At 40.4% G+C, this 24,075-nt stretch overlaps 1 protein-coding gene across 2 annotated transcripts; it reads right to left on the bottom strand.

Moving 5' to 3' along the window:
- Window positions 1-1,111: 1,111 nt before the first annotated feature.
- On the bottom strand, window positions 1,112-13,524 carry LOC124150229. Of its 2 annotated transcripts, none has more exons than XM_046522183.2 (6): window positions 13,361-13,524; window positions 7,271-7,561; window positions 6,450-6,601; window positions 5,109-5,504; window positions 4,131-4,349; window positions 1,112-1,634 (listed from the first exon to the last, which is right to left on the bottom strand). In XM_046522183.2, exons 1-6 carry the CDS (start codon window positions 13,461-13,463, stop codon window positions 1,242-1,244), a joined length of 1,554 nt encoding a protein of 517 aa, XP_046378139.2. In that variant the 5' UTR covers window positions 13,464-13,524; the 3' UTR covers window positions 1,112-1,241. The 2 variants fall into 2 exon arrangements, with proteins under 2 accessions (XP_046378139.2, XP_048247101.1); XM_048391144.1 differs by lacking the exon at window positions 13,361-13,524 and adding an exon at window positions 13,007-13,311.
- Between the last annotated feature and the right edge of the window lie 10,551 nt (window positions 13,525-24,075).

Raw genomic sequence — 24,075 nt, 5'->3', positions numbered from 1 at the left:
AAGAGAATGTCTTCGTCTGAGTCATCCAACACTTCCACAATGAAGTCACTAGTAAGAGTCTAATATGTCTCCAGGAATTATTTGTGGCACCCTTTATGTCCTCGTCATCCTGGAAGCGTCTTCCACCTAAGGCAGATTTCATTTGCCGGAACAGTAAATAGTCACTGGGGACTAAGTCTGGGTTCGAACAGTTAAATCACCCACCCTACAGCCCAGACTTAGCCCCCAGTGACTATTTCCAGTTAGGACAAATGAAATCTGCCCTACAGCGAAACAGTTTTTTCAATTGGCTCAAGTTTATGTGGATATACTAGTACCTAAATGACATCACGTACACAGCATATGATTTCACTATTACGAAATTCCTTCTGTGCGAGATTCAGAACTTGTCGACCAACCCATCATATTATGAAATGAACATCAAAGATCGATAGAGTTCAGGCCTGCTTATGGGGATGAACTTTGGAAAGTTAGGCTAAAAGAAATAATACTATAGTCTTGGTTCTCAGGCACCACCACTTCATCATAAAGTTTGCCGCACATTTCGTTTTTATTTCAATTTTTTTTAAATATATATAAAAAATCCTTAAATATTCCAAGTCCAACTTGTATTCCAGTATTTTACTCATCAAGGAATACATTTATGTAGGGATGCCCTTTCCCAGGTTGATTGTACACAAACTTTTTTATTGATTACATACTATTTTGTACAACCAAAAAAATAAAATAAAGACACCGACCGCCCGCCAGAACTATATTTTCAAAAACCATTGGCTGAGAACCAATTCTTTTATTTTTTAAGCCTTATCAAAAGAGCCCAACAAAAGCATGGGATGTCTTTATTTTTGGTGCATTGAGATAAAAAGAAAAACACCATCATAATTAACTACATGACAAATACAGCAGCATGCAATAATTCATCATCGCCATGATTCAAAGCACCATTTTACATCTTGCCTGCAAGGTCATTGACCTATACAACAGATAAAAAAGTCACATATCTGCCCCCATCTGACACACCCAGGGCTGTATTTCTGTCTGTCTGTCTGTCTGTCTACAGTGAGTGAGTGAGTGAGTGAGTATGGTTTTACGCCGCTTTTAGCAATATTCCAGCAATATCACGGCGGGGGACACCATAAATGGGCTTCACACATTGTACCCATGTCGGGAATCGAACCCGGGTCTTCGGCGTGACGAGCGAACGTTTTAACCACTAGGCTACCCGACCACCCCTTGTCTGTCTACAGTTTAAACTTGCTGACAGCCCCACATGCCTTGTACTTGACAGTCTTGTTCCCCAGATCCTTAAATGCCTCAACAATCTTCTCCTTACTACCTTCTGGAGGGGTTTTCTTCTTAAACAATCGGAACAGCTGGCAGAGTTCCGGCCAGTAGACGATCAGTGAGTGAATGTTTCCCTTAGGCGTCCGGATGTCAACGATGGCCTTCGCATAGCTCACCTGGTCCAGGACAGGAATCATGCGCAGACAAGACTCACAAAGCATGTCAGTTAGTTGGAAATGGAAACATCTAGGGTTTGGACAGGACATGTAAAGAGAGATGTCGATTCCCAATAGGTTTCCTTTTTCATATTGATCCTTCGGGATATGTTTAAGTTCTGAGGAGCGTGGATACTGGAAATACAAATAACAGATTGTTCAATAATACATGGCAGCTCATGTGCTAAAACTGGTCATATGAAATGAGATAAGGATGAGTTTTTATACAGACAGTTAACATCGTCCAAATAACAAATCTAGAAATTCAAACCAACAAAATAAAAACTGGTCAGTCACACATGTAACGTATATGTCCGCAGATATGCCAAATTTTGAGGACCAGAAAAGAGATTCCGTAGAAAGGGGTCGGCTTATCCACGGGATACACTTTAAACAAGAATCTACCTTTATTGAAAGAGGCAAATAAACAACTGAAACGGCAAGTTATTTCGTTCGCCATTTGCAAAAACATGACATTGTGGTATTTTATTTTGACCTTCCAAAACTAAAGCTTGTTAACCACAAAATCAATTAAATTATGAATAAAGGCCATCATGTGCATTGAAACCTTATATCGAAAAGGTATTTAAAGACCATCATCAACAGATTCTCCATTTACAAGGGCTGGTCAAAAAGATGTATTGCCATTGCTGAACTTGAGGAAGACACAGGTCTAAACCATGGATCCATTGAAACTATTATTCATTAACATTTACACATATCTGCTAGTTGGTGCCAAAGTTTCTAAATTCTGATCTTAAGGAGAAAAGAACTGACATTGCCAGAGAAAATTTAGAACTAAATGAGGAGGATTTTGTCAAATTCAAAAAGAGATAAGTAAAGGGTGATGAAACATAGGTCTACCACTATGATCCCGAGTCAAAACATCAATCTATGGAATGGCACCATTCCACATATCTGGCACCACAGAAATTCAAGTCTTCAAGATCAGTGAAGAAATTATGGCCACAGTATTCTGGGATGCAAAGGGTGTGATCCTTGTTCATTACTTAGAAACTTAAAAGACGGTAACCGATGCCTACGATGCTCATTTGCATAATCGCCTGAGAGATTCTATCAAAGAAAAGCATTGAGGAATGCTGACAGCTGGAGTTCTACTCCTTCATGACAATGTCTCTTCTCACACCTCTCGACTTGCAAAGGCTGCTGTGTTGGTTTGAAGAGCTTCCTCACCCTCCATACTCCCCGGACCTGGCACAAAGTGATTACCACCTGTTTCCTAAACTAAAAGAACACCTTTGTGGAAAGCGCTAAGGCGACAACGATGACCGCAAAGCTGCCGTGAATGGGTTTTTAAGGGTGGCTTCAGAAAACGTCTTCCTGACTGGAATTCAAAAGCTTCACTATCGATATGAGAAGTGTATTGAAAAGCAGGGGGATTATGTTGAAAAATAAAAAAAAACTTTCACAATTTTGGGGTTTGTTTGTAAGGCTTAGAACTTTTTGACCAGCCTTCGTATCAATGTCCATGCAACAGTTTATATATTGAACATAGTCTTTTTTTTCTCCTAATTGTTAATAAAGTGGGTACAATTTATGGATAAGAACTAATTTAATTACAGTAAAGGCGATGTTTCGGTATAGATCCTTATACCGTTGTCAAGCAAGACACAACGGTATCAGGATCTATACCAAAACGTCGCCTTTACTGTAATTACAGAAGTTATCCATACATTGTCCCTACTTTGTCACCCGTCAACTTCTAAGTAATGCCTATCAAACAATTGATAGTTAATAGTTTTACAATGGAGGCATGGCCAATGCTCACAGAAATGCACATGGCAATGAGGTAGAAGCACATGGCATCGTAATTTTTTTTAAATTCCCAAACTATCAAAAGGCACCAGTTCATCACTAGACCTATCTGTGTGCCAAGTTTGGTTAAGATACAGCTCATGGTTTTTGAGTTCTGCTTCGGAAATGAAACATGACGGATGGCAAGACAGGAGGACGGACGGACAGCACCCATTCCAATATCCCTCTTCAACTTCGTGGTGGAGGGGGCGGTCGGGTAGCCTAGTGGTTAAAGCGTTTGCTCGTCACGCCGAAGACCCGGGTTCGATTCCCGACATGGGTACAATGTGTGAAGCCCATTTCTGGTGTCCCCCGCTGTGATATTGCTGGAATATTGCTAAAAGCGGCGTAAATCCATACTCACTCACTCACTCACTCGTGGTGGAGGATAATAAAACATATGCTGCAACATGGAACTTAACCTGAAATGTTTACTGGCCTGAAGAATGATCAAATACAAGTACCTCCCTAACAAGCCATTAACTTTAGACAAACTGACTCAGTTTAACGGCTAATGGCAATGTGATGCACTCTGTGTCTCTTTAACTGTGTTGCCTATAGGATGCAAAATATCATGACATTTGACCACTTTACCAGAGAACGTACTATACGCACCCCTGTGTAATAGACGGTCCCTTGTACCAGTGCACATGCGCAATCAGAACCGGAACCAGATATAATTACAAACAAGCCTGTGTTTCAACCTGTCCAATACTTGTTTGGTTTTTGTCATTTCACGCTGATTCTCTTAAGTAAAGTGATCGGACAAATGGGACTCTGTTCTTGTTTATATACCACCAAATCCCAGACGGTTACCTTCACAGAAGACTTCACCGTTGTGGTTACCAGTGGGTCATCAGGACTCGGCGGTCGTCGCTTCTTGCAGGAGTCGAGCTGGATAACCCTGCCCAACTTCATGTCCTCTGCAATGTTGGCCCAGGTGTCCACATAGACGGAGCCAGTGTCGTCCTTCAGCTTGACTTGGCGATACAACAACACCTTTTTAAAGAACTTCCGTCTTGTGAGAGGCGATTGCTTGAACAGATATTTACAGACAATTGATGCTGCAAGACACAATGTGTTCTGTGCAATAAATATTTCTGTTTTAGTGAAACAAACTACATAAAACTTAATATTATGACGGCTATAATAATAACTGTCTGATCAGTGATGCAGACTTTGACAAAAAGAGTTCTTGGGTTATAAAGTGACAAAATATATCACTCCTTGCAACACATTTGGTCAAATATAATATGCCTCAATTCTAGAGATGTAACGATATGCTGATGCACCAGACATTTGCAATATAACTTAACAAATATGACAGACTGCAATACAAACTTCTGAACAACGTTTCTAATACAAACAATTAATAAACAAAATAAAATAGCAAATCGGTTAAAAAAATAGAGAATAATCTCTAAAATTCCAACAAAACTTCAAAGTTGTCCGGTTTCACGGGGCTGCTAATATTGCAAGATCTCTGCTTTACATGATATATTTGATGTAATAAGTGCCCCGCTCTAATTAGCGCACACGGTAATATTTGCTAATATATTGGTCAATATATTGATCAATGTACAAAAGCCTTATTTATTCGCGCATAATACGCGTATATAAACATTTCAGGCTGACAGCATAAACCACGAAATGTATCTTTCAACTCAAATTTATTTTTTCACCAAAATAATCTTCTGTTAAGAGCCCCCCTATTTCTAATTTTGAGAGCGCCCTTGGCGCTTATTACGTCGAATATGGTATATTACAATAAAAACCTCCGAAAGGTCCACCAACCTTTACTACCTTCCCTCTCAAAGTAAACCAGCTCATATCAGGCAGAGTAAGGGCCTGGGATATTGGCACTGGTTCTCCTTCCCCAAATGCAATGGCAGTCATATTTTCTGGCACCAGAATCTCCGAGGCAAAGGTTGCTGTGGAGCAGTCCTTTGTGAGTAAAACCTTCCCGGTCCAGGTCACATTTCTCAGAATAATGCAGGCTTTCAGCTGGAACTTATCAAAGAGTGTTTCGTTTCTCACACAAATATCGACAGCTGAGGTAGCATCGGCCACAACGGCCATGAACTGTTTCTGGTTCGACTTTTCCTCCACTTGTTCCATCTTCATGACCTTGACATGTAAGGTCACATTCTGCTCATCGGGGGCCATCTTGAAATCCTTTATCCGCTTCAGCTGAGGGTGTGAAAAATGTCATTCAAATTATCTGAAATATCACATATTGTGTGAAAATGATTTGTAAAATACTGTTTTCAATATATGTTTTGTCCCTCTCTTCTACTGACACATTCACTGCTAGTTGTAGTTTTTCTGGAGCCGTCTTGCAGGGTTAGAAACTGGCACTAGTCCTGTAGTCCTTACCAAACTGCCCAATAGTAAAGGTATCCTAAGGACTAGTTGAAATTGGCCCACTTTAAGGGTTTTGCTATATGTTATCATTGTAAGGGCTAGTGGACAAAAACTGTTAGTTTCTAACCCTGTGACTTGGTATCTTTAGATTACCTCTGGCATATCGAATCGAAATAGGCTGAACATCTTATCACAAGTTTCATGGGCTAAAGAAATGTTCCCTTACATTACCGCTGCAAAGTGATTTTGTTTTTGCATGCGTCATACATTCTGTTTCCATGTTTCATCTTGCAACTTGTATTAATTTCACTGACAATTGAAAACAGTTTACAGGTTGCAAGTGGAAAATGTAAAGCACTTTACTATATGCATAGCAGAAAGGTGTTGGATGGAGTGTATGTGGTGGTGGTGGTTTGTTGTTTAACGCCACACCCAGCAATATTCCAGCTATATGATGGCGGTCTGTAAATAATCAAGTCTGAACCAGAAAATCCAGTGATTGACATCATGAGCATCGATCCACACAATTGGGATCAATGACATGCATCAACCAAGTCAGGGAGCCTGACCACCCCGATCCCTAAGTCGCCTCTTACGACAAGCATAGTTGCCTTTTATGGCAAGAATGGGTTGCTGAAGACCTATTGTACCCCGGATCTTCATGGGGGGAGGCAAGCATGGGTTGCTGAAGACCTATTCTACCCCGGATCTTCACGGGTCTGTGGAGTGTATGTACTGCAGTTGGGAAGCAATGGATTAAACTGGACTCACTGGTTGACCGCTGGCTTCCTCACTGTCGCCCTCACTGCCAGAGCTTTCCTCTTCATCTGTGTCACACTCACTGTCTTTATCAGTGTCCTGGTCCATAGATTCATGGTCTTCTGTCATTTCTGTGTCAGTAATAATGTTTTCCTCGGAAGATGCTATAAAAAAAATTCAGAGCTACAGATAAGCTGCGTATTTGCGTAAAATACCCCTCCCCCCCAAAAAGTTCAAAACCCATTTACTTTCCATTCAATTGTGTACAGAAACGCATGCATTAAACATGTTAAATGAAAAACTCAAATGTATAAAAACAGCATGCGTTAAGACCCACAAAAGCTTTTTCAGCATGCGTACAATGGAGCTAATTTCCGAAGCACAATTACGAGCTAATTTACTTTCCAAGTTAAGCCTATAGTTAGAACCGTTATATACATCTAAAACATTAATTATTTTTAAATCTCAAAATGTTTACTCATTTTGGGAAAACCCCAATAGTGTAATGAATAGATGAGTGAAAAATAATTGGTTATTTTCAACGAAAAATGGAATAACCCAATTAAAATAGAAACCTTTGAGTAAAAACTCAATTGCTCAAAATGTTATCTGGAGCTCTATAATATATAATGACTGGTAAATAATTACATAGCATTCAAACAAATAGACTGCATGTCAACCAAATATGTTATTTTATGATGGTTGAGGTCGTCTACTTTCTGTATAGACTTAGATATGGTTGGAATTTTACAACAGACACAGATTTTGGCAGACATTTTAAATGGTTATGAAAATGATTTTGTCGCCTTTAATTATATAGACAGGCTACTTACCCTTCTCCAAGCGTTCTTGAATATGATCCTTAATGTGATCTTGTTCCCCTTCAAGTCCGTCCATGAAGTGTTTGAAATCACAAGGCGGCCTTTTCATCAACAAGGTAACAAGTTTTTCAATTTTCTTGCTGTTTAGTGAAACACCTCCCAAATCTTCCATTTGTCCTGGGGTGAGTACTTTCTTCTCAAAAAGATGGTCTATGAGTTTCGTATCTTTTAGTTCTAGGTTATCTTTCAGGAATGTATATTCCGACTGGAGTATCCGAAAGGGATTATCGCTTGACATGTTTCCTGAAACAAAGACCATTTATCAATAATTGTAGGACTGGTCCTACCTTTTACTACATTGAACATATTAGAAGTGAATCTCACTTAGTCCACCACATACTGTTTCTGGTCATTCCTTTCATTTATAGTCCAAATTTATAATTATTTATTATAAAAGTGTCTTCAATGAATATTCCACTGATACGCTGGGCTGCTAAAATACATGAAATAGTCAATTACCGTATTCAACGTAATAAGCGCCCAGGGTGCTCTCAAAATTAGAAATAGGAGGCTCTTATTAAAATAATATTTTGGTGGAAAAAACAGAGTTGAAAGATAAATTTCGTGGTTAATGCTGACAGCCTGAAATATTTATATACGACATATATATTTTTCCAGAATTTAATTGCCCATAATTCAGGATGCATATAACACACAAGTGTGTATTATACGCGAATGAATAAATCTTTTGTAAATTGATCAATCGGAAAGAGGTGCTGTTTATATTAAGAAATATCGCCATGGGCGCTTATTAGAGCGGGGTGGTTATTACGTCGAACACGGTATATATTCCGTCTGGAGTACCCTAAAGGGACCAACATTTTTCCTGACACAAAGATGATTTTTTAATAATTGTACCATAAACAATGCGGACTGGGTTCTGTTTAGCAACTTAAGGTTATGACTGTCGTAAATCTTTGTTAAAGTATGGGAGTATGATTATCTTTGCGCTAAGATCGCTTTGGGGAACAGGTCCCTGGTCTTGGTTGGTTTTGGTTTGGTTTGTTTGTTTAACGCCGCACTCAGCAATATTCCAGCTATATGACGATAGTCTGTAAATAATCGAGTCTGGACAAGACAATCCAGTGATTGATATCATGAGCATCAATCCATGCAATTGGGAAACAATGACATGCATCAACCAAGTCAGCGAGCCTGACCACCCGACCCCGTTAGTCGCCTCCTGGTTGGTATACGTTATTAAATATCATGTTGAAAGGATTTCTCTCTTCGTGTACCACATCCTGTCTTTGCTCATACTCATAGTTATATTTTGACTTCACAACTGTTTATTGTAAAGGTGCCTTCAACGAAAGCACTTACATAGAGCATGTACAATTCTCACATATCTTTTGATGGTTTGTTGTTTAACGCAGCACTCAGCAATATTCCAGCTATATGACGGCGGTCTGTAAATAATCGAGTCTGGACCAGACAATCCAGTGATTGACATCATGAGCATCGATCCATGCAATTGGGAAACGATGACATGCATCAACCAAGTCAGCGAGCCTGACAACCCGATCCCATTAGTCACCTCTTAAAGATTACTACAAGCATAGTCACCTTTTACGACAAGCATGGGTTACTCATGGCCTATTCTAACCCGGATCTTCATGGGCGCATGACTAAAGAATGCAAATATGTACATCGCATTGTGGCACCATCATCAACTGGCCACCTCTTCCCTCGAAAGTAAGCAACAAACCCTTTCCATATTCATAAGTAACATCTGCCCAAGTTAGGTTCGATTGTAAGATAAATTAAGACAACAAAACAGTGGGTGTCGAATAAATGAGCCAGGTTTCAGGACGAATTATTGATGCAAGGTTTAAGAGTGAGTGAGTGAGTGAGTGAGTTGGGTTTAACGCCGCTTTTGACATTATTCCAGTTATATCACAGCGTGACAGCTTAATGTGGGAGGAAAGCCCCAAGTGATGCAGGTCTCAGACGTTTACCACTTCGGTGAAACCCACGAGCACGGGTATGGTGCTTACAAACCTAGAAACATAATCGGGGCGAACCAGGACTCGAACCCACAATCATAGGTTTCTGGCGTGTCCAGGGGACGCAACTCTGCACAGCGAATCGCGGCGCCTTAGACGACTGGGCCACCCGTGCCCCCTCGAGGTTTAAGTGCGTATTATAATTATGATGATATGAACTGAAAATAGTATTTCAATATGTGCCCTACACTTAGCCATGTCACATGAGGTTTGGTTTGGTTGGCTGTTTAACACCGCACTCAGCAATATTCCAGCTATATGACGGCGTTCTATAAATAATCAAGTCTGGAACAGACAATCCAGTGATTGAAATTGTGAGCAACTTCGTCTGCATACGGTGACACCCTTTCAACCAAGTAACCGATAACTCATTTAAAATTTCGATTTTCTTGACTGGCATAGGTTGCTGGGGACATACTCTAACACGGTTGGTTTGTTGGTTTGTTGTTTAACGCCGCACACAGCAATATTCCAGCTATATGACGGCGGTCTGTAAATAATCGAGTTCCCATGGACCAGACAATCCAGTGATTGATATCTAGGACATCGATCCACGCAATTGGAATCGATGACATGCATCAACCAAGTCAGCGAGCCTGACCTACCGATCCTGTTAGTCGCCTTTTACGACAAGCATAGTCACCTTTTACGGCAAGCTTGGGTGCCTGAAGACCTATTCTAACCGGAATTTTCACGGGTCACATGAAGATATTGACTATGACCATGATGACTGTGACCGGACGAGTGAGTGAGTTGGGTTTAACGCTGCTTTTAACAGTATTCCAGTTATATCACAGCGTGTCAGCTTAATATGGGAGGAAAGCCTGAAGTGATGCAGGTCTCAGATGTTTACCACTTCGGTGAATCCCACAAGCAGGGGTATGGTGCTGACAAACCTAGAAACATAATCTAGGCTAACCGAGATTCAAACCCACAATCAAAGGTTTCCGGCGTGCCAAAGGGACGTAACTCTGCACAGCGAATCACAGAGCCTTAGATGACTGGGCCACCTGTGTCCCCGCATGACCGGACAAAGAAATTATCCGTATACACATGAAACAATTGTGAATGACCGCAATGAATTTACCATGTTTACATGTGGCAGCTCATTAAAACTACTGATAAGCATGTTGTATACAACTGCCATTTCTGTTCTGATAAATAAAAGTGACCAAACGTAAAAATGTTTGGAATTCGTTATCATAATAATGCAGATAGACATATTTTTCAGTCATTTTGTAAAATAACTGAATATTCAGGTGTTTAGTAAATTTCCTTAGTGAAAACTTTACACATTTTGACTGTAAAAATATACACACGATAAAATAAGCAATGCTAAGGTGAAATATTTACTTTGTGTTGCAAGTCAAAATAATCTAAACGAAAACTGCACAATTACCAAGCAAGTGACTTATCAAAACTTTGTCACCATTACCAAAGCTCACAACAAAGATACCTACATATCCTTATCATTTCCAAAACTGTATTTCATTTTGTTGATCAATGTGACCATACGCACTTATACTATCAATAATAGTGACTAATGCGCTTACAAATGGCACAGGTCACGAACAGACCTAGATTTCTCCAGAGCTCCAGATAAGCTTTTGGTGTTGTGGGTATTTTACCCATGCATTTTAAAATCATTGGGTATCAGTAATTCTATCTGGGTATTTCAAATTTCTGTGGGTATTTAAGTTAAATATTTAAAAACACAATTCATCTAGTCCCTGCAAACTGGTGTCGTGTGGGTTCGAGAGCTTTATAGGACTCAAAAATACCACGATACTTCCACAAGAAAGTGTGATGGCAAATGATCATGATGTAACTGTCATCGTGGAGTTTAACAAGGTTGACAGAATGCCCGTTTATAATTTCAAAATAAGTAGCTGATTTTCTAATCGGATACGCAGGGTTACTTCACAATATTTTGATGATACGCACAAGTTTTATTTTTGTAGCGTATCTGTAATGTTCGTTGCGTATTTGATACGCTTGGCTTTTATTTTAGTGTGTATTTCTGCATTTCTGATGCGTATTTTAGGCAGATACGCAGCTTATCTGGAGCTCTGTTTCTCCGATCCTATACCATCTGCGTACTCACGGGGAAAAAACAATAACAAAGGCAACAACCAGTCCCGGGGAATTGCTCTAGATCAGTGTCCCTTTAAAGAAGTTGTTATCCATAAATTGTGTCTACCCGTACTTTGTCATCCGTCAACTTCTAAGTGATGCCTATCAAACAATTCATTTACAGAAGTGAGGTGAGGTGAGGTGAAATTGGGTTTAACGTCGCGTGCAAGATTATTGCACTTATATAGCGACGTGCATGCACGTGTCTGTGTGCGGCTGCTTGTACTAATCCGGACTGATGCCGATTTATAGTGCTAGCTCACTGAGATACCATGCCGCAGTTTAACATGAATACCCCACTCAGACGCAGTATACTGACTCCGAGCCGACCAGTCCTTGTTTTAGCCCCTTAATGCCAAGCGCCAGACAGGGTAACAAGAAGTACCATCTTTTAACGTCTTTTGGTATGACGCGGCCGGGGATCGAAACCTGGACCTTCCGCTCTCCGGGTGGACACTCCACCACTAGACCCTGGAGGCGGTCTTTTCAGAAGCGGTCAGCCTATTTTCTGGAGAGTGAAAATGACTTCCATAGCGTGAGGGCTGCAACAGAGAAGGATCTACGTATCTCCTAGGTTCCTTCTGGTCGCCGTTTAATTCATATGTGATTTTTTTTTATTTCTCGGTTTACGGATTTGCCGCTCTTACAAAGTCCAAATGTTAAAAAAAATAATATGAAAATTACCCTTTTTTTTATTACTGCCGATGTTTTCGCCAAAAAGTTAAAAAAAATAAGATTTCATTTTCGTCGAGTGTAAAGCAAAGGGAAGTCACTCTGATATTTCTCGCTGGGATAAATCCTTTTCTAATACCATCAAAGCTTGTCAACCCAAAGCACAGTGGTGACCAGTTTAACTCTTTCAACACTGTTGGCCGGTACAACGGCCAAGAAGCCAAGAGTCGATCACCAGACACCGCAAGGTATACCATCCAAGTCACGTCAAAATAGTTTATAATTTGATTAACCTACTTGTCATATCATTCATATCACATAACTCTCATCTTTATAAACAATAGGATTAATTGGACCTTTCAAATAGTGTATGGCCAAACATGTAGTAGCAAAGATGTTTTACAAGCAGATAATTTCTGTGATAAATGTTGGCTTCATCTATCACACAAGATAGCAGCGTCCATCATGCATTTCCACCCATGACATGAATATTGTTATGCTGCCATTTGTGCACAAGCTGAGTGCCAGGGATATGATAAAATGTTCTTGAAAAATTTAGTTGTTTTAATTTTGTTACGCCAGAATATGTTTTAATACCTAGATCTAGTTTTTAGGACAAGTAAAAAGTAAAAAAATCTCTGAGGCTTTTTTTGTTTTGTTTTTTGTATAAAAATTACCTACACCACACTTTTGAAATGAGTTTGCGGCAACGAGCTCTACCATCCGTTCAATTACCGCGCTATAGTGCGACCGCTGTCTCGCTATACCGTTACCGTGCCTCACGCCCCACGCCCCACGTCTCGCTTCACGATCCAACAACCCTTTTCGGTCCTTGGTGTTAGCTTGCTTAGGGCAAGGGTTAGCCATAAATTCTTACCCTTTCAAGCGGTATCCGGTTAATCCGATTGGTCGGTCATGTTGACATAAACAATGGCGGGTGTGGTTTCAAGAAAATATGATTGGAGAGTGGACCGTCACGTCACACGCATGAGCAATTCATAGTTTACTGAATTACGCATGCGTGTTGATGGGGTTAGCTGACCCGTTAAACGAGCACAAATTGCATGCGCTCGTGGTCCAGTGGTAGAGCGTCGGCTAATGAATGCGGTTCAGCCGGCGAGGAGCGTTCGAGCCCCCACAGCTCTAATCAGATATGGAAAAGTGCGCCCGATAAAATGCACTACTGCTCACTCACACCCGGGCAATGCGCTGCAGCCTGCTAAGTACTTACTTGACACTTGATTGTACTGATTGTAGTTTTCAAACAGAGGTGAACAAACCGATCCACTCTGTGACGAGGGAGTGTGCGTTCTTCTTTCCTGTGCAGTTTGCATCTGAAGCGGGTTTTTCCCACTTCGTCGGAGAGAATGCTTCTCTGTGGCTCATTGACTATCTTCAACACTATAATGACCAATGAGAGAGGTCCTTTTTAAATTTCGGAAAATTTCGGTTGTTTTCGGCTTACCGCGTCAGATATTCTCACATGTGAAGGTCACGTCGACCAGCACCGGCTAGGTCTATGTCACAGAGATTTTATGTACGCATCAGGCGGCTGCCAAACGTACTTTTACCTTTTGGACTGGTCATTTATCGAATAGTGGGTGTCGGTGAGATTGGCCATTGGACTATAACATATATTTTTCTGCGTATAGTTTTATCTATAACATCTTTTTCAGCACCCTCCCTATAATAAATGACTATTTCCTAAATTATGTTCAAATCTATAACTTAATTATTTGAAAAAATAGAACTGTCATGTTTTCGCACGGATCGACGTACCGTATTTCCTCTATTAGACGCCCGGGCTTCTGTTTATTTCGGACAAGCCTTTGGCCGGCGTCAACTAGAGGCCCGGCGTCTATTGGAGGCCCGGCTTCTATTAATACCCCCATTTCACTATGACCACGAATGTCCCGAATCATTATGTTATTTAGGTCCGAAAAAGGGATAATTAATTGTATCAATTGATCGACCCGGCGTCTATTAGAGGCCCGGCTTCTATTTTTTGCACTGAACAATTGACCCGGCTTCTATTAGAGGTCCGGCTTCTATTAGAGGTCCGGCGTCTATTAGAGGTCCGGCTTCTATTTTTTGCACTGAACAATTGACCCGGCTTCTATTAGAGGTCCGGCGTCTATTAGAGGTCCGGCTTCTATTTTTTGCACTGAACAATTGACCCGGCTTCTATTAGTGGTCCGGCTTCTATTAGTGGTCCGGCTTCTATTAGAGGTCCGGCTTCTATTAGAGGTCCGGCTTCTATTAGTGGTCCGGCTTCTATTAGTGGTCCGGCTTCTATTAGAGGTCCGGCTTCTATTAGAGGTCCGGCTTCTATTAGAGGTCCGGCTTCTATTAGTGGTCCGGCTTCTATTAGAGGTCCGGCTTCTATTAGAGGTCCGGCGTCTAATAGGGGAAATACGGTACATACCCTCCCCACAGTTGTCATAAATTTTAGCACCCCACCGCTTTCACTGCCTAATTTTCACGTGATCCGACCTTTAATGTCGCCCCCTCTCCCCTATAATAAAGTACCCGTCCCTTTTCGCTATATCATTACATCAGGTGTTTCTTAGAAATGTAGCGGAAGGTCCAGGGTTCGATCCCGGGCCGCGTCATACAAAAAGATGTTAAAAGATTGTACTTGCTGTTACCCTGTCTGGCGCTCGGCATTAAGGGGCTTAAACAAGGACTGGTCGGCTCGGAGTCAGTATACTGTGTCTGAGTGGGGTATTCATGTTAAACTGCGGCATGGTATCTCAGTGAGCTAGCACTATAAATCGGCATCAGTCCGGACTAGTACAAGCAGCCACACACACACATACACGTGCATGCACGTCGCTATATAAGTGCAATAATCTTGGACGCGACGTTAAACCCAATTTCACCTCACCTTATAAATGTAATTAATGTTTGTATTCTCCTAATTTACACAACTTTGAATTCACCACCATGTATTGTGTGTATCGTTTTCCTATGATGTAATCAATCCATTCTTACTTGAAGATATCTTAGGGCGAACCCTGAATCAACGAAAGTCCCCTCGTAAAATCCCGCGTTCTAATGACAGTGAACACGCCATTTATAAAAGTCGGTCACCGGTAGTGATGTCATACGTCAACATTGTTGAACAGATTAGGTAATTTCTTTGAGGTGAAGGTCCTTGAATGAGAGTGCACACGATCATTGTACCATGCTGTTTACAGTTTCAGTAATGATGTAGATTTTGCATATCTTTTATAGATTTTTTCATACAAATAATTTCATTTTGGATATTTGTCAGTGTTCAAAATGATATCATACGTAAATATAGGCCACAACATGTATGAACGAACCTTTGATAATCTCCTGTTTGTTTGAACATTGTTTACATAAGAATTGATAAATTTATAGTGTCAAATACGATATTTCTTTCCTTTGGACAAGTGTTACAAGATGAAGTGTAAATGTAACTGCAGCATGTACGTATTTCTTGGGATGTGTAATAAGTCAATATTATAAGTTCATATAACCAATGTCCATGAATATAGCCGTTTCATTTTATTTTATAACTAAAACTGAATATATTACTTTAACAAAATGGAAATATTTTTCGGTAAAATATATGCACACATTTCTGAAATGTCTTGGTCTTGGATTTGTCTTTTATGTCGTTGGATACAGAGAACAGTGATATCTAACGATTCGCCAGGTGCGCGTTAGTAACAAACAATTTACGAATTATTCCTCTCGTTTTGCATTAGATATAATCAATGGTTACATTATTTGTTCAATATTGTGATCACAGGATAGTAAACAGTTTACTTTATTTCTCCAGGAATTGTAAAATGTATAAAAATAAAACCCATGCCAGGTACCCCGTTGGTTCAAACGTATACGATTATCCTGATAATTCTATATCAAAAGAGCCCTCTTTGCATCTTTTATTGTGTAAGAAAAAATAACATAATCATGAACAAATATATATCCAATATTGAATATAATTTTGGTTGTTTTGAAATATTCTTTTGGGAATTTCATTACGTAAATTGATGCCAGACAGGTGCGTGTCTTGTCCAATTAAGATACATGACAAACTATCTAATTGTTTACATATTCAAGATATTATTTACTTGGTGAAAGCAGTCATTTAATGTTGTGTCGAAAAAGCGTCAAATTCCGTTTTACACATCGAGATTTTCCATACCATGAACGAAAATTAGGGGAAATATATATTAATCAAAATACCAGTGTCGCCTTTCTCCGACGTTATCAAAGACATAAAACCACCCATGACGTCAAAAGGAAAGGTGCTATTTTTGTGGTATTTCATTACATTTGATGATACGGCTAGTGCTCCATTAATTATGGTGCAACATTAGTCAAATTACTCTTACACAATCAGGAGAATGTTGGAATCTAAGGACTAAGTTATAGGTTAGATAGGGCCATCCATTTCTCTATTACCTCATTTTTATGAGGTACGATTTCATAATTTCTTATGTTTTTTTTAAAATAACTAAACGTGTACAGTTTCAATATCGATATTTGTGTTGGAATAGTTTGGTTCCTCGTGAACAAAACACCAAGAAAATATATTGTCCTTACCCACAGCTAATTCTCACCAATTGACCTGAGTTACAATAAACTAGTGCTAAGCATAGCGGAGCTATGCCCCCTTTTCTTTGTACGTGTGTAACCTCTCTGTCGCCTTTTAACGTCATAGAGAAAAATCAGTTTTCGTCATTTACGGCAGGCTATTTTTGGCATTGAATGTATGTCGTTATGTACGCATATAACTCCATTTGATATGTAGTTATGTCGTTCAGATATTTGGCAGTATTTCTTTCGCTGACAGTTTACGTAAAGCTTCTAAATTAAAATAAATCGTTGCACAGTACTTTTATCGGTGTACGATAAAAAGCGGAGAAATTTCCTGTTTTTCAACGCAGAATAAATTATCGGACAACACTCAGAAGCGTATTTTCTTATAATCGGTTTAATATTTGCTGTTACATTTACACCATTAAAAAGAAAATTTAATATTCTCCATCTCTGCGTATTTGTATAGCCAGAGGTAGACCCAGTGCCGCGTGAGCGCAATTCTCGCACAACCTTCACTTTTCCGATGTTTGGAAAATGTGCGTCAGAAAAAACCTCGGCACCCATAGGTTTAAGAACAGAAGACCCATTTGCAGTGATCTAGTGAAAAGAGTAGAGTAGTCAGCAGTAGATGTGTTGCACGTTACCTGTCTGAGGTAAATATGTTGCACATTCGGTCTGAGGTAAATATGTTGCACATTCGGTCTGAGGTAAATATGTTGAAGCTAGGTTACCTGTCTGAGGTAAATATGTTGCACGTTACCTGTCTGAGGTAAATATGTTGCACGTTACCTGTCTGAGGTAAATATGTTGCACATTCTGTCTGAGGTAAATATGTTGAAGCTAGGTTACCTGCCTGATGTAAACATGTTGCACATTCTATCTGAGGTGAACACGTTGAAACCTCCCTGCCTGAGGTAAACATGTTGCACATTCTGCCTGAGGTGAAGACGTTGAAACCTCCCTGTCTGATGTAAACATGTTGCACATTCTGCCTGAGGTGAAGACGTTGAAACCTCCCTGCCTGATGTAAACATGTTGCACATTCTGCCTGAGGTGAAGACGTTGAAACCTCCCTGCCTGATGTAAACATGTTGCACATTCTGCCTGAGGTGAAGACGTTGAAACCTCCCTGCCTGATGTAAACATGTTGCACATTCTATCTGAGGTGAACACGTTGAAACCTCCCTGCCTGATGTAAACATGTTGCACATTCTGCCTGAGGTGAAGACGTTGAAACCTCCCTGCCTGATGTAAACATGTTGCACATTCTGCCTGAGGTGAAGACGTTGAAACCTCCCTGCCTGATGTAAACATGTTGCACATTCTGCCTGAGGTGAAGACGTTGAAACCTCCCTGCCTGATGTAAACATGTTGCACATTCTATCTGAGGTGAACACGTTGAAACCTCCCTGCCTGATGTAAACATGTTGCACATTCTGCCTGAGGTGAAGACGTTGAAACCTCCCTGCCTGATGTAAACATGTTGCACATTCTATCTGAGGTGAACACGTTGAAACCTCCCTGCCTGATGTAAACATGTTGCACATTCTGCCTGAGGTGAATACGTTGAAACCTCCCTGCCTGATGTAAACATGTTGCACATTCTGCCTGAGGTGAAGACGTTGAAACCTCCCTGCCTGATGTAAACATGTTGCACATTCTGCCTGAGGTGAAGACGTTGAAACCTCCCTGCCTGATGTAAACATGTTGCACATTCTATCTGAGGTGAACACGTTGAAACCTCCCTGCCTGATGTAAACATGTTGCACATTCTGCCTGAGTTGAACACGTTGAAACCTCCCTGCCTGATGTAAACATGTTGCACATTCTGCCTGATGTGAAGACGTTGAAACCTCCCTGCCTGATGTAAACATGTTGCACATTCTGCCTGAGGTGAAGACGTTGAAACCTCCCTGCCTGATGTAAACATGTTGCACATTCTATCTGAGGTGAACACGTTGAAACCTCCCTGCCTGATGTAAACATGTTGCACATTCTGCCTGAGGTGAACACGTTGAAGCCTCCCTGTCTGATGTAAACATGTTGCACGTTACCTGTCTGAGGTAAACATGCTGCATGCTATCTGTCTGAGGTAAACATGTTGCACGTTATCTGTCTGAGGTAAACATGCTGCACGCTAGCTGTCTGAGGTAAACATGTTGCACGCTATCTGTCTGAAGTAAACATGCTGTACGCTATCTGTCAGAGGTAAACATGTTGCACGTTACCTGTCTGAGGTAAACATGCTGCACGCTATCTGTCTGAGGTAAACATGTTGCACGCTATCTGTCTGAGGTAAACATGCTGCACGCTATCTGTATGAGGTAAACATGTTGCACGTTACCTGTCTGAGGTAAACATGCTGCACGTTACCTGTCTGAGGTAAACATGTTTCACGTTTTCTATCTGAGGTAATCATGTTTCACGTTATCTGTCTGAGGTAAACATGTTGTACGTTATCTGTCTGAGATAAACATGTTTCACGTTATCTGTCTCGGGTAAACATGTTTCACGTTATCTGTCTGAGGTAAACATGTTTCACGTTACCTGCCTGAGGTAAACATGTGGCACGTTACCTGCCTGAGGTAAACATGTTTCACGTTGTCTATCTGAGGTAATCATGTTTCACGTTATCTGTCTGAGGTAAACATATCGCACATTACCTGCCTGAGGTAAACATGTTTCACGTTATCTGTCTGAGGTAAACATGTTTCACGTTATCTGTCTGAGGTAAGCATGTTTCACGTTATCTGTCTGAGGTAAACATGTTGTACGTTATCTGTCTGAGGTAAACATGTTTCACGTTATCTGTCTCGGGTAAACATGTTTCACGTTATCTGTCTGAGGTAAACATGTTTCACGTTATCTGTCTGAGGTAAACATGTTTCACGTTATCTGTCTGAGGTAAACATGTTTCACGTTATCTGTCTCGGGTAAACATGTTTCACGTCATCTGTCTGAGGTAAACATGTTTCACGTTATCTGTCTGAGGTAAACATGTTTCACGTTATCTGTCTGAGGTAAGCATGTGGCACGTTATCTGTCTGAGGTAAACATGTTGTACGTTATCTGTCTGAGGTAAACATGTTTCACGTTATCTGTCTCGGGTAAACATGTTTCACGTTATCTGTCTGAGGTAAACATGTTTCACGTTATCTGTCTGAGGTAAACATGTTTCACGTTATCTGTCTGAGGTAAGCATGTGGCACGTTCTCTGTCTGAGGTAAACATGTTTCACGTTATCTGTCTGAGGTAATCATGTTTCACGTTATCTGTCTGAGGTAAACATGTTGTACGTTATCTGTCTGAGGTAAACATGTTGTACGTTATCTGTCTGAGGTAAACATGTTTCACGTTATCTGTCTGAGGTAAACATGTTGTACGTTATCTGTCTGAGGTAAACATGTTTCACGTTATCTGTCTGAGGTAAACATGTTGTACGTTATCTGTCTGAGGTAACATGTTTCACGTTATCTGTCTGAGGTAAACATGTTTCACGTTATCTGTCTGAGGTAAACATGTTTCACGTTATCTGTCTGAGGTAAGCATGTGGCACGTTCTCTGTCTGAGGTAAACATGTTTCACGTTATCTGTCTGAGGTAAACATGTTTCACGTTATCTGTCTGAGGTAAACATGTTTCACGTTATCTGTCTGAGGTAAACATGTGGCACGTTCTCTGTCTGAGGTAAAGATATCGCACATTACCTGCCTGAGGTAAACATGTTGCACGTTATCTGTCTGAGGTAAACATGCTGCACGCTAGCTGTCTGAGGTAAACATGTTGCACGCTATCTGTCTGAAGTAAACATGCTGTATGCTATCTGTCAGAGGTAAACATGTTGCACGTTACCTGTCTGAGGTAAACATGCTGCACGCTATCTGTCTGAGGTAAACATGTTGCACGCTATCTGTCTGAGGTAAACATGCTGCACGCTATCTGTATGAGGTAAACATGTTGCACGTTACCTGTCTGAGGTAAACATGCTGGACGTTACCTGTCTGAGGTAAACATGTTTCACGTTTTCTATCTGAGGTAATCATGTTTCACGTTATCTGTCTGAGGTAAACATGTTGTACGTTATCTGTCTGAGATAAACATGTTTCACGTTATCTGTCTTGGGTAAACATGTTTCACGTTATCTGTCTGAGGTAAGCATGTTTCACGTTATCTGTCTGAGGTAAACATGTTGTACGTTATCTGTCTGAGGTAAACATGTTTCACGTTATCTGTCTCGGGTAAACATGTTTCACGTTATCTGTCTGAGGTAAACATGTTTCACGTTATCTGTCTGAGGTAAACATGTTTCACGTTATCTGTCTGAGGTAAACATGTTTCACGTTATCTGTCTCGGGTAAGCATGTTTCACGTTATCTGTCTGAGGTAAACATGTTTCACGTTATCTGTCTGAGGTAAACATGTTTCACGTTATCTGTCTGAGGTAAGCATGTGGCACGTTATCTGTCTGAGGTAAACATGTTGTACGTTATCTGTCTGAGGTAAACATGTTTCACGTTATCTGTCTCGGGTAAACATGTTTCACGTTATCTGTCTGAGGTAAACATGTTTCACGTTATCTGTCTGAGGTAAACATGTTTCACGTTATCTGTCTGAGGTAAGCATGTGGCACGTTCTCTGTCTGAGGTAAACATGTTTCACGTTATCTGTCTGAGGTAATCATGTTTCACGTTATCTGTCTGAGGTAAACATGTTGTACGTTATCTGTCTGAGGTAAACATGTTGTACGTTATCTGTCTGAGGTAAACACGTTTCACGTTATCTGTCTGAGGTAAACATGTTGTACGTTATCTGTCTGAGGTAAACATGTTTCACGTTATCTGTCTGAGGTAAACATGTTGTACGTTATCTGTCTGAGGTAACATGTTTCACGTTATCTGTCTGAGGTAAACATGTTTCACGTTATCTGTCTGAGGTAAACATGTTTCACGTTATCTGTCTGAGGTAAGCATGTGGCACGTTCTCTGTCTGAGGTAAACATGTTTCACGTTATCTGTCTGAGGTAAACATGTTTCACGTTATCTGTCTGAGGTAAACATGTTTCACGTTATCTGTCTGAGGTAAACATGTGGCACGTTCTCTGTCTGAGGTAAAGATATCGCACATTACCTGCCTGAGGTAAACATGTTTCACATTATCTGTCTGAGGTAAACATGTTGTACGTTATCTGTCTGAGGTAAACATGTTTCACGTTATCTGTCTGAGGTAAGCATGTGGCACGTTCTCTGTCTGAGGTAAAGATATCGCACATTACCTGCCTGAGGTAAACATGTTTCACGTTGTCTATCTGAGGTAATCATGTTTCACGTTATCTGTCTGAGGTAAACATGTTGTACGTTATCTGTCTGAGGTAAACATGTTTCACGTTATCTGTCTGAGGTAAACACGTTTCACGTTATCTGTCTGAGGTAAACATGTTGTACGTTATCTGTCTGAGGTAAACATGTTTCACGTTATCTGTCTGAGGTAAACATGTTGTACGTTATCTGTCTGAGGTAAACATGTTTCACGTTATCTGTCTGAGGTAAACACGTTTCACGTTATCTGTCTGAGGTAAGCTTGTGGCACGTTCTCTGTCTGAGGTAAGGATATCGCACATTACCTGCCTGAGGTAAACATGTTTCACGTTTTCTATCTGAGGTAATCATGTTTCATGTTATCTGTCTGAGGTAAACATGTTGTACGTTATCTGTCTGAGGTAAACATGTTGTACGTTATCTGTCTGAGGTAAACACGTTTCACGTTATCTGTCTCGGGTAAACATGTTTCACGTTATCTGTCTGAGGTAAACATGTTTCACGTTATCTGTCTGAGGTAAACATGTTTCACGTTATCTGTCTGAGGTAAACATGTTTCACGTTATCTGTCTCGGGTAAGCATGTTTCACGTTATCTGTCTGAGGTAAACATGTTTCACGTTATCTGTCTGAGGTAAACATGTTTCACGTTATCTGTCTGAGGTAAGCATGTGGCACGTTATCTGTCTGAGGTAAACATGTTGTACGTTATCTGTCTGAGGTAAACATGTTTCACGTTATCTGTCTCGGGTAAACATGTTTCACGTTATCTGTCTGAGGTAAACATGTTTCTCGTTATCTGTCTGAGGTAAACATGTTTCACGTTATCTGTCTGAGGTAAGCATGTGGCACGTTCTCTGTCTGAGGTAAACATGTTTCACGTTATCTGTCTGAGGTAATCATGTTTCACGTTATCTGTCTGAGGTAAACATGTTGTACGTTATCTGTCTGAGGTAAACATGTTGTACGTTATCTGTCTGAGGTAAACACGTTTCACGTTATCTGTCTGAGGTAAACATGTTGTACGTTATCTGTCTGAGGTAAACATGTTTCACGTTATCTGTCTGAGGTAAACATGTTGTACGTTATCTGTCTGAGGTAACATGTTTCACGTTATCTGTCTGAGGTAAACATGTTTCACGTTATCTGTCTGAGGTAAACATGTTTCACGTTATCTGTCTGAGGTAAGCATGTGGCACGTTCTCTGTCTGAGGTAAACATGTTTCACGTTATCTGTCTGAGGTAAACATGTTTCACGTTATCTGTCTGAGGTAAACACGTTTCACGTTATCTGTCTGAGGTAAACATGTTGTACGTTATCTGTCTGAGGTAAACATGTTTCACGTTATCTGTCTGAGGTAAACATGTTGTACGTTATCTGTCTGAGGTAAACATGTTTCACGTTATCTGTCTGAGGTAAGCATGTGGCACGTTCTCTGTCTGAGGTAAAGATATCGCACATTACCTGCCTGAGGTAAACATGTTTCACGTTGTCTATCTGAGGTAATCATGTTTCACGTTATCTGTCTGAGGTAAACATGTTGTACGTTATCTGTCTGAGGTAAACATGTTTCACGTTATCTGTCTGAGGTAAACACGTTTCACGTTATCTGTCTGAGGTAAACATGTTGTACGTTATCTGTCTGAGGTAAACATGTTTCACGTTATCTGTCTGAGGTAAACATGTTGTACGTTATCTGTCTGAGGTAAACATGTTTCACGTTATCTGTCTGAGGTAAACACGTTTCACGTTATCTGTCTGAGGTAAGCTTGTGGCACGTTCTCTGTCTGAGGTAAGGATATCGCACATTACCTGCCTGAGGTAAACATGTTTCACGTTTTCTATCTGAGGTAATCATGTTTCATGTTATCTGTCTGAGGTAAACATGTTGTACGTTATCTGTCTGAGGTAAACATGTTTCACGTTATCTGTCTGAGGTAAACACGTTTCACGTTATCTGTCTGAGGTAAACATGTTGTACGTTATCTGTCTGAGGTAAAAATGTTTCACGTTGTCTATCTGAGGTAATCATGTTTCACGTTATCTGTCTGAGG

Source organism: Haliotis rufescens, unplaced genomic scaffold, assembly GCF_023055435.1.
Source record: "Haliotis rufescens isolate VD_foot unplaced genomic scaffold, xgHalRufe1.0.p SCAF_9, whole genome shotgun sequence".
NCBI lineage: Eukaryota > Metazoa > Mollusca > Gastropoda > Lepetellida > Haliotidae > Haliotis > Haliotis rufescens.
The sequence above is the reverse complement of the archived record's forward strand: the minus strand, read 5'-3'. Positions and strand labels throughout refer to the sequence as shown.

Excerpts from the sequence above, each read along its gene's own strand:
- LOC124150229 (XM_046522183.2), bottom strand. The coding sequence starts at position 13,463 with ATGCAAACTGCACAGGAAAGAAGAACGCACACTCCCTCGTCACAGAGT. Across the intron at positions 7,562-13,360 it reads TCAGTACAATCAAGTGTCAA|GAAACATGTCAAGCGATAAT; the intron begins GTAAGTACTTAG and ends TCTTTGTTTCAG. Across the intron at positions 6,602-7,270 it reads TCAAGAACGCTTGGAGAAGG|CATCTTCCGAGGAAAACATT; the intron begins GTAAGTAGCCTG and ends TTTTTTTTATAG.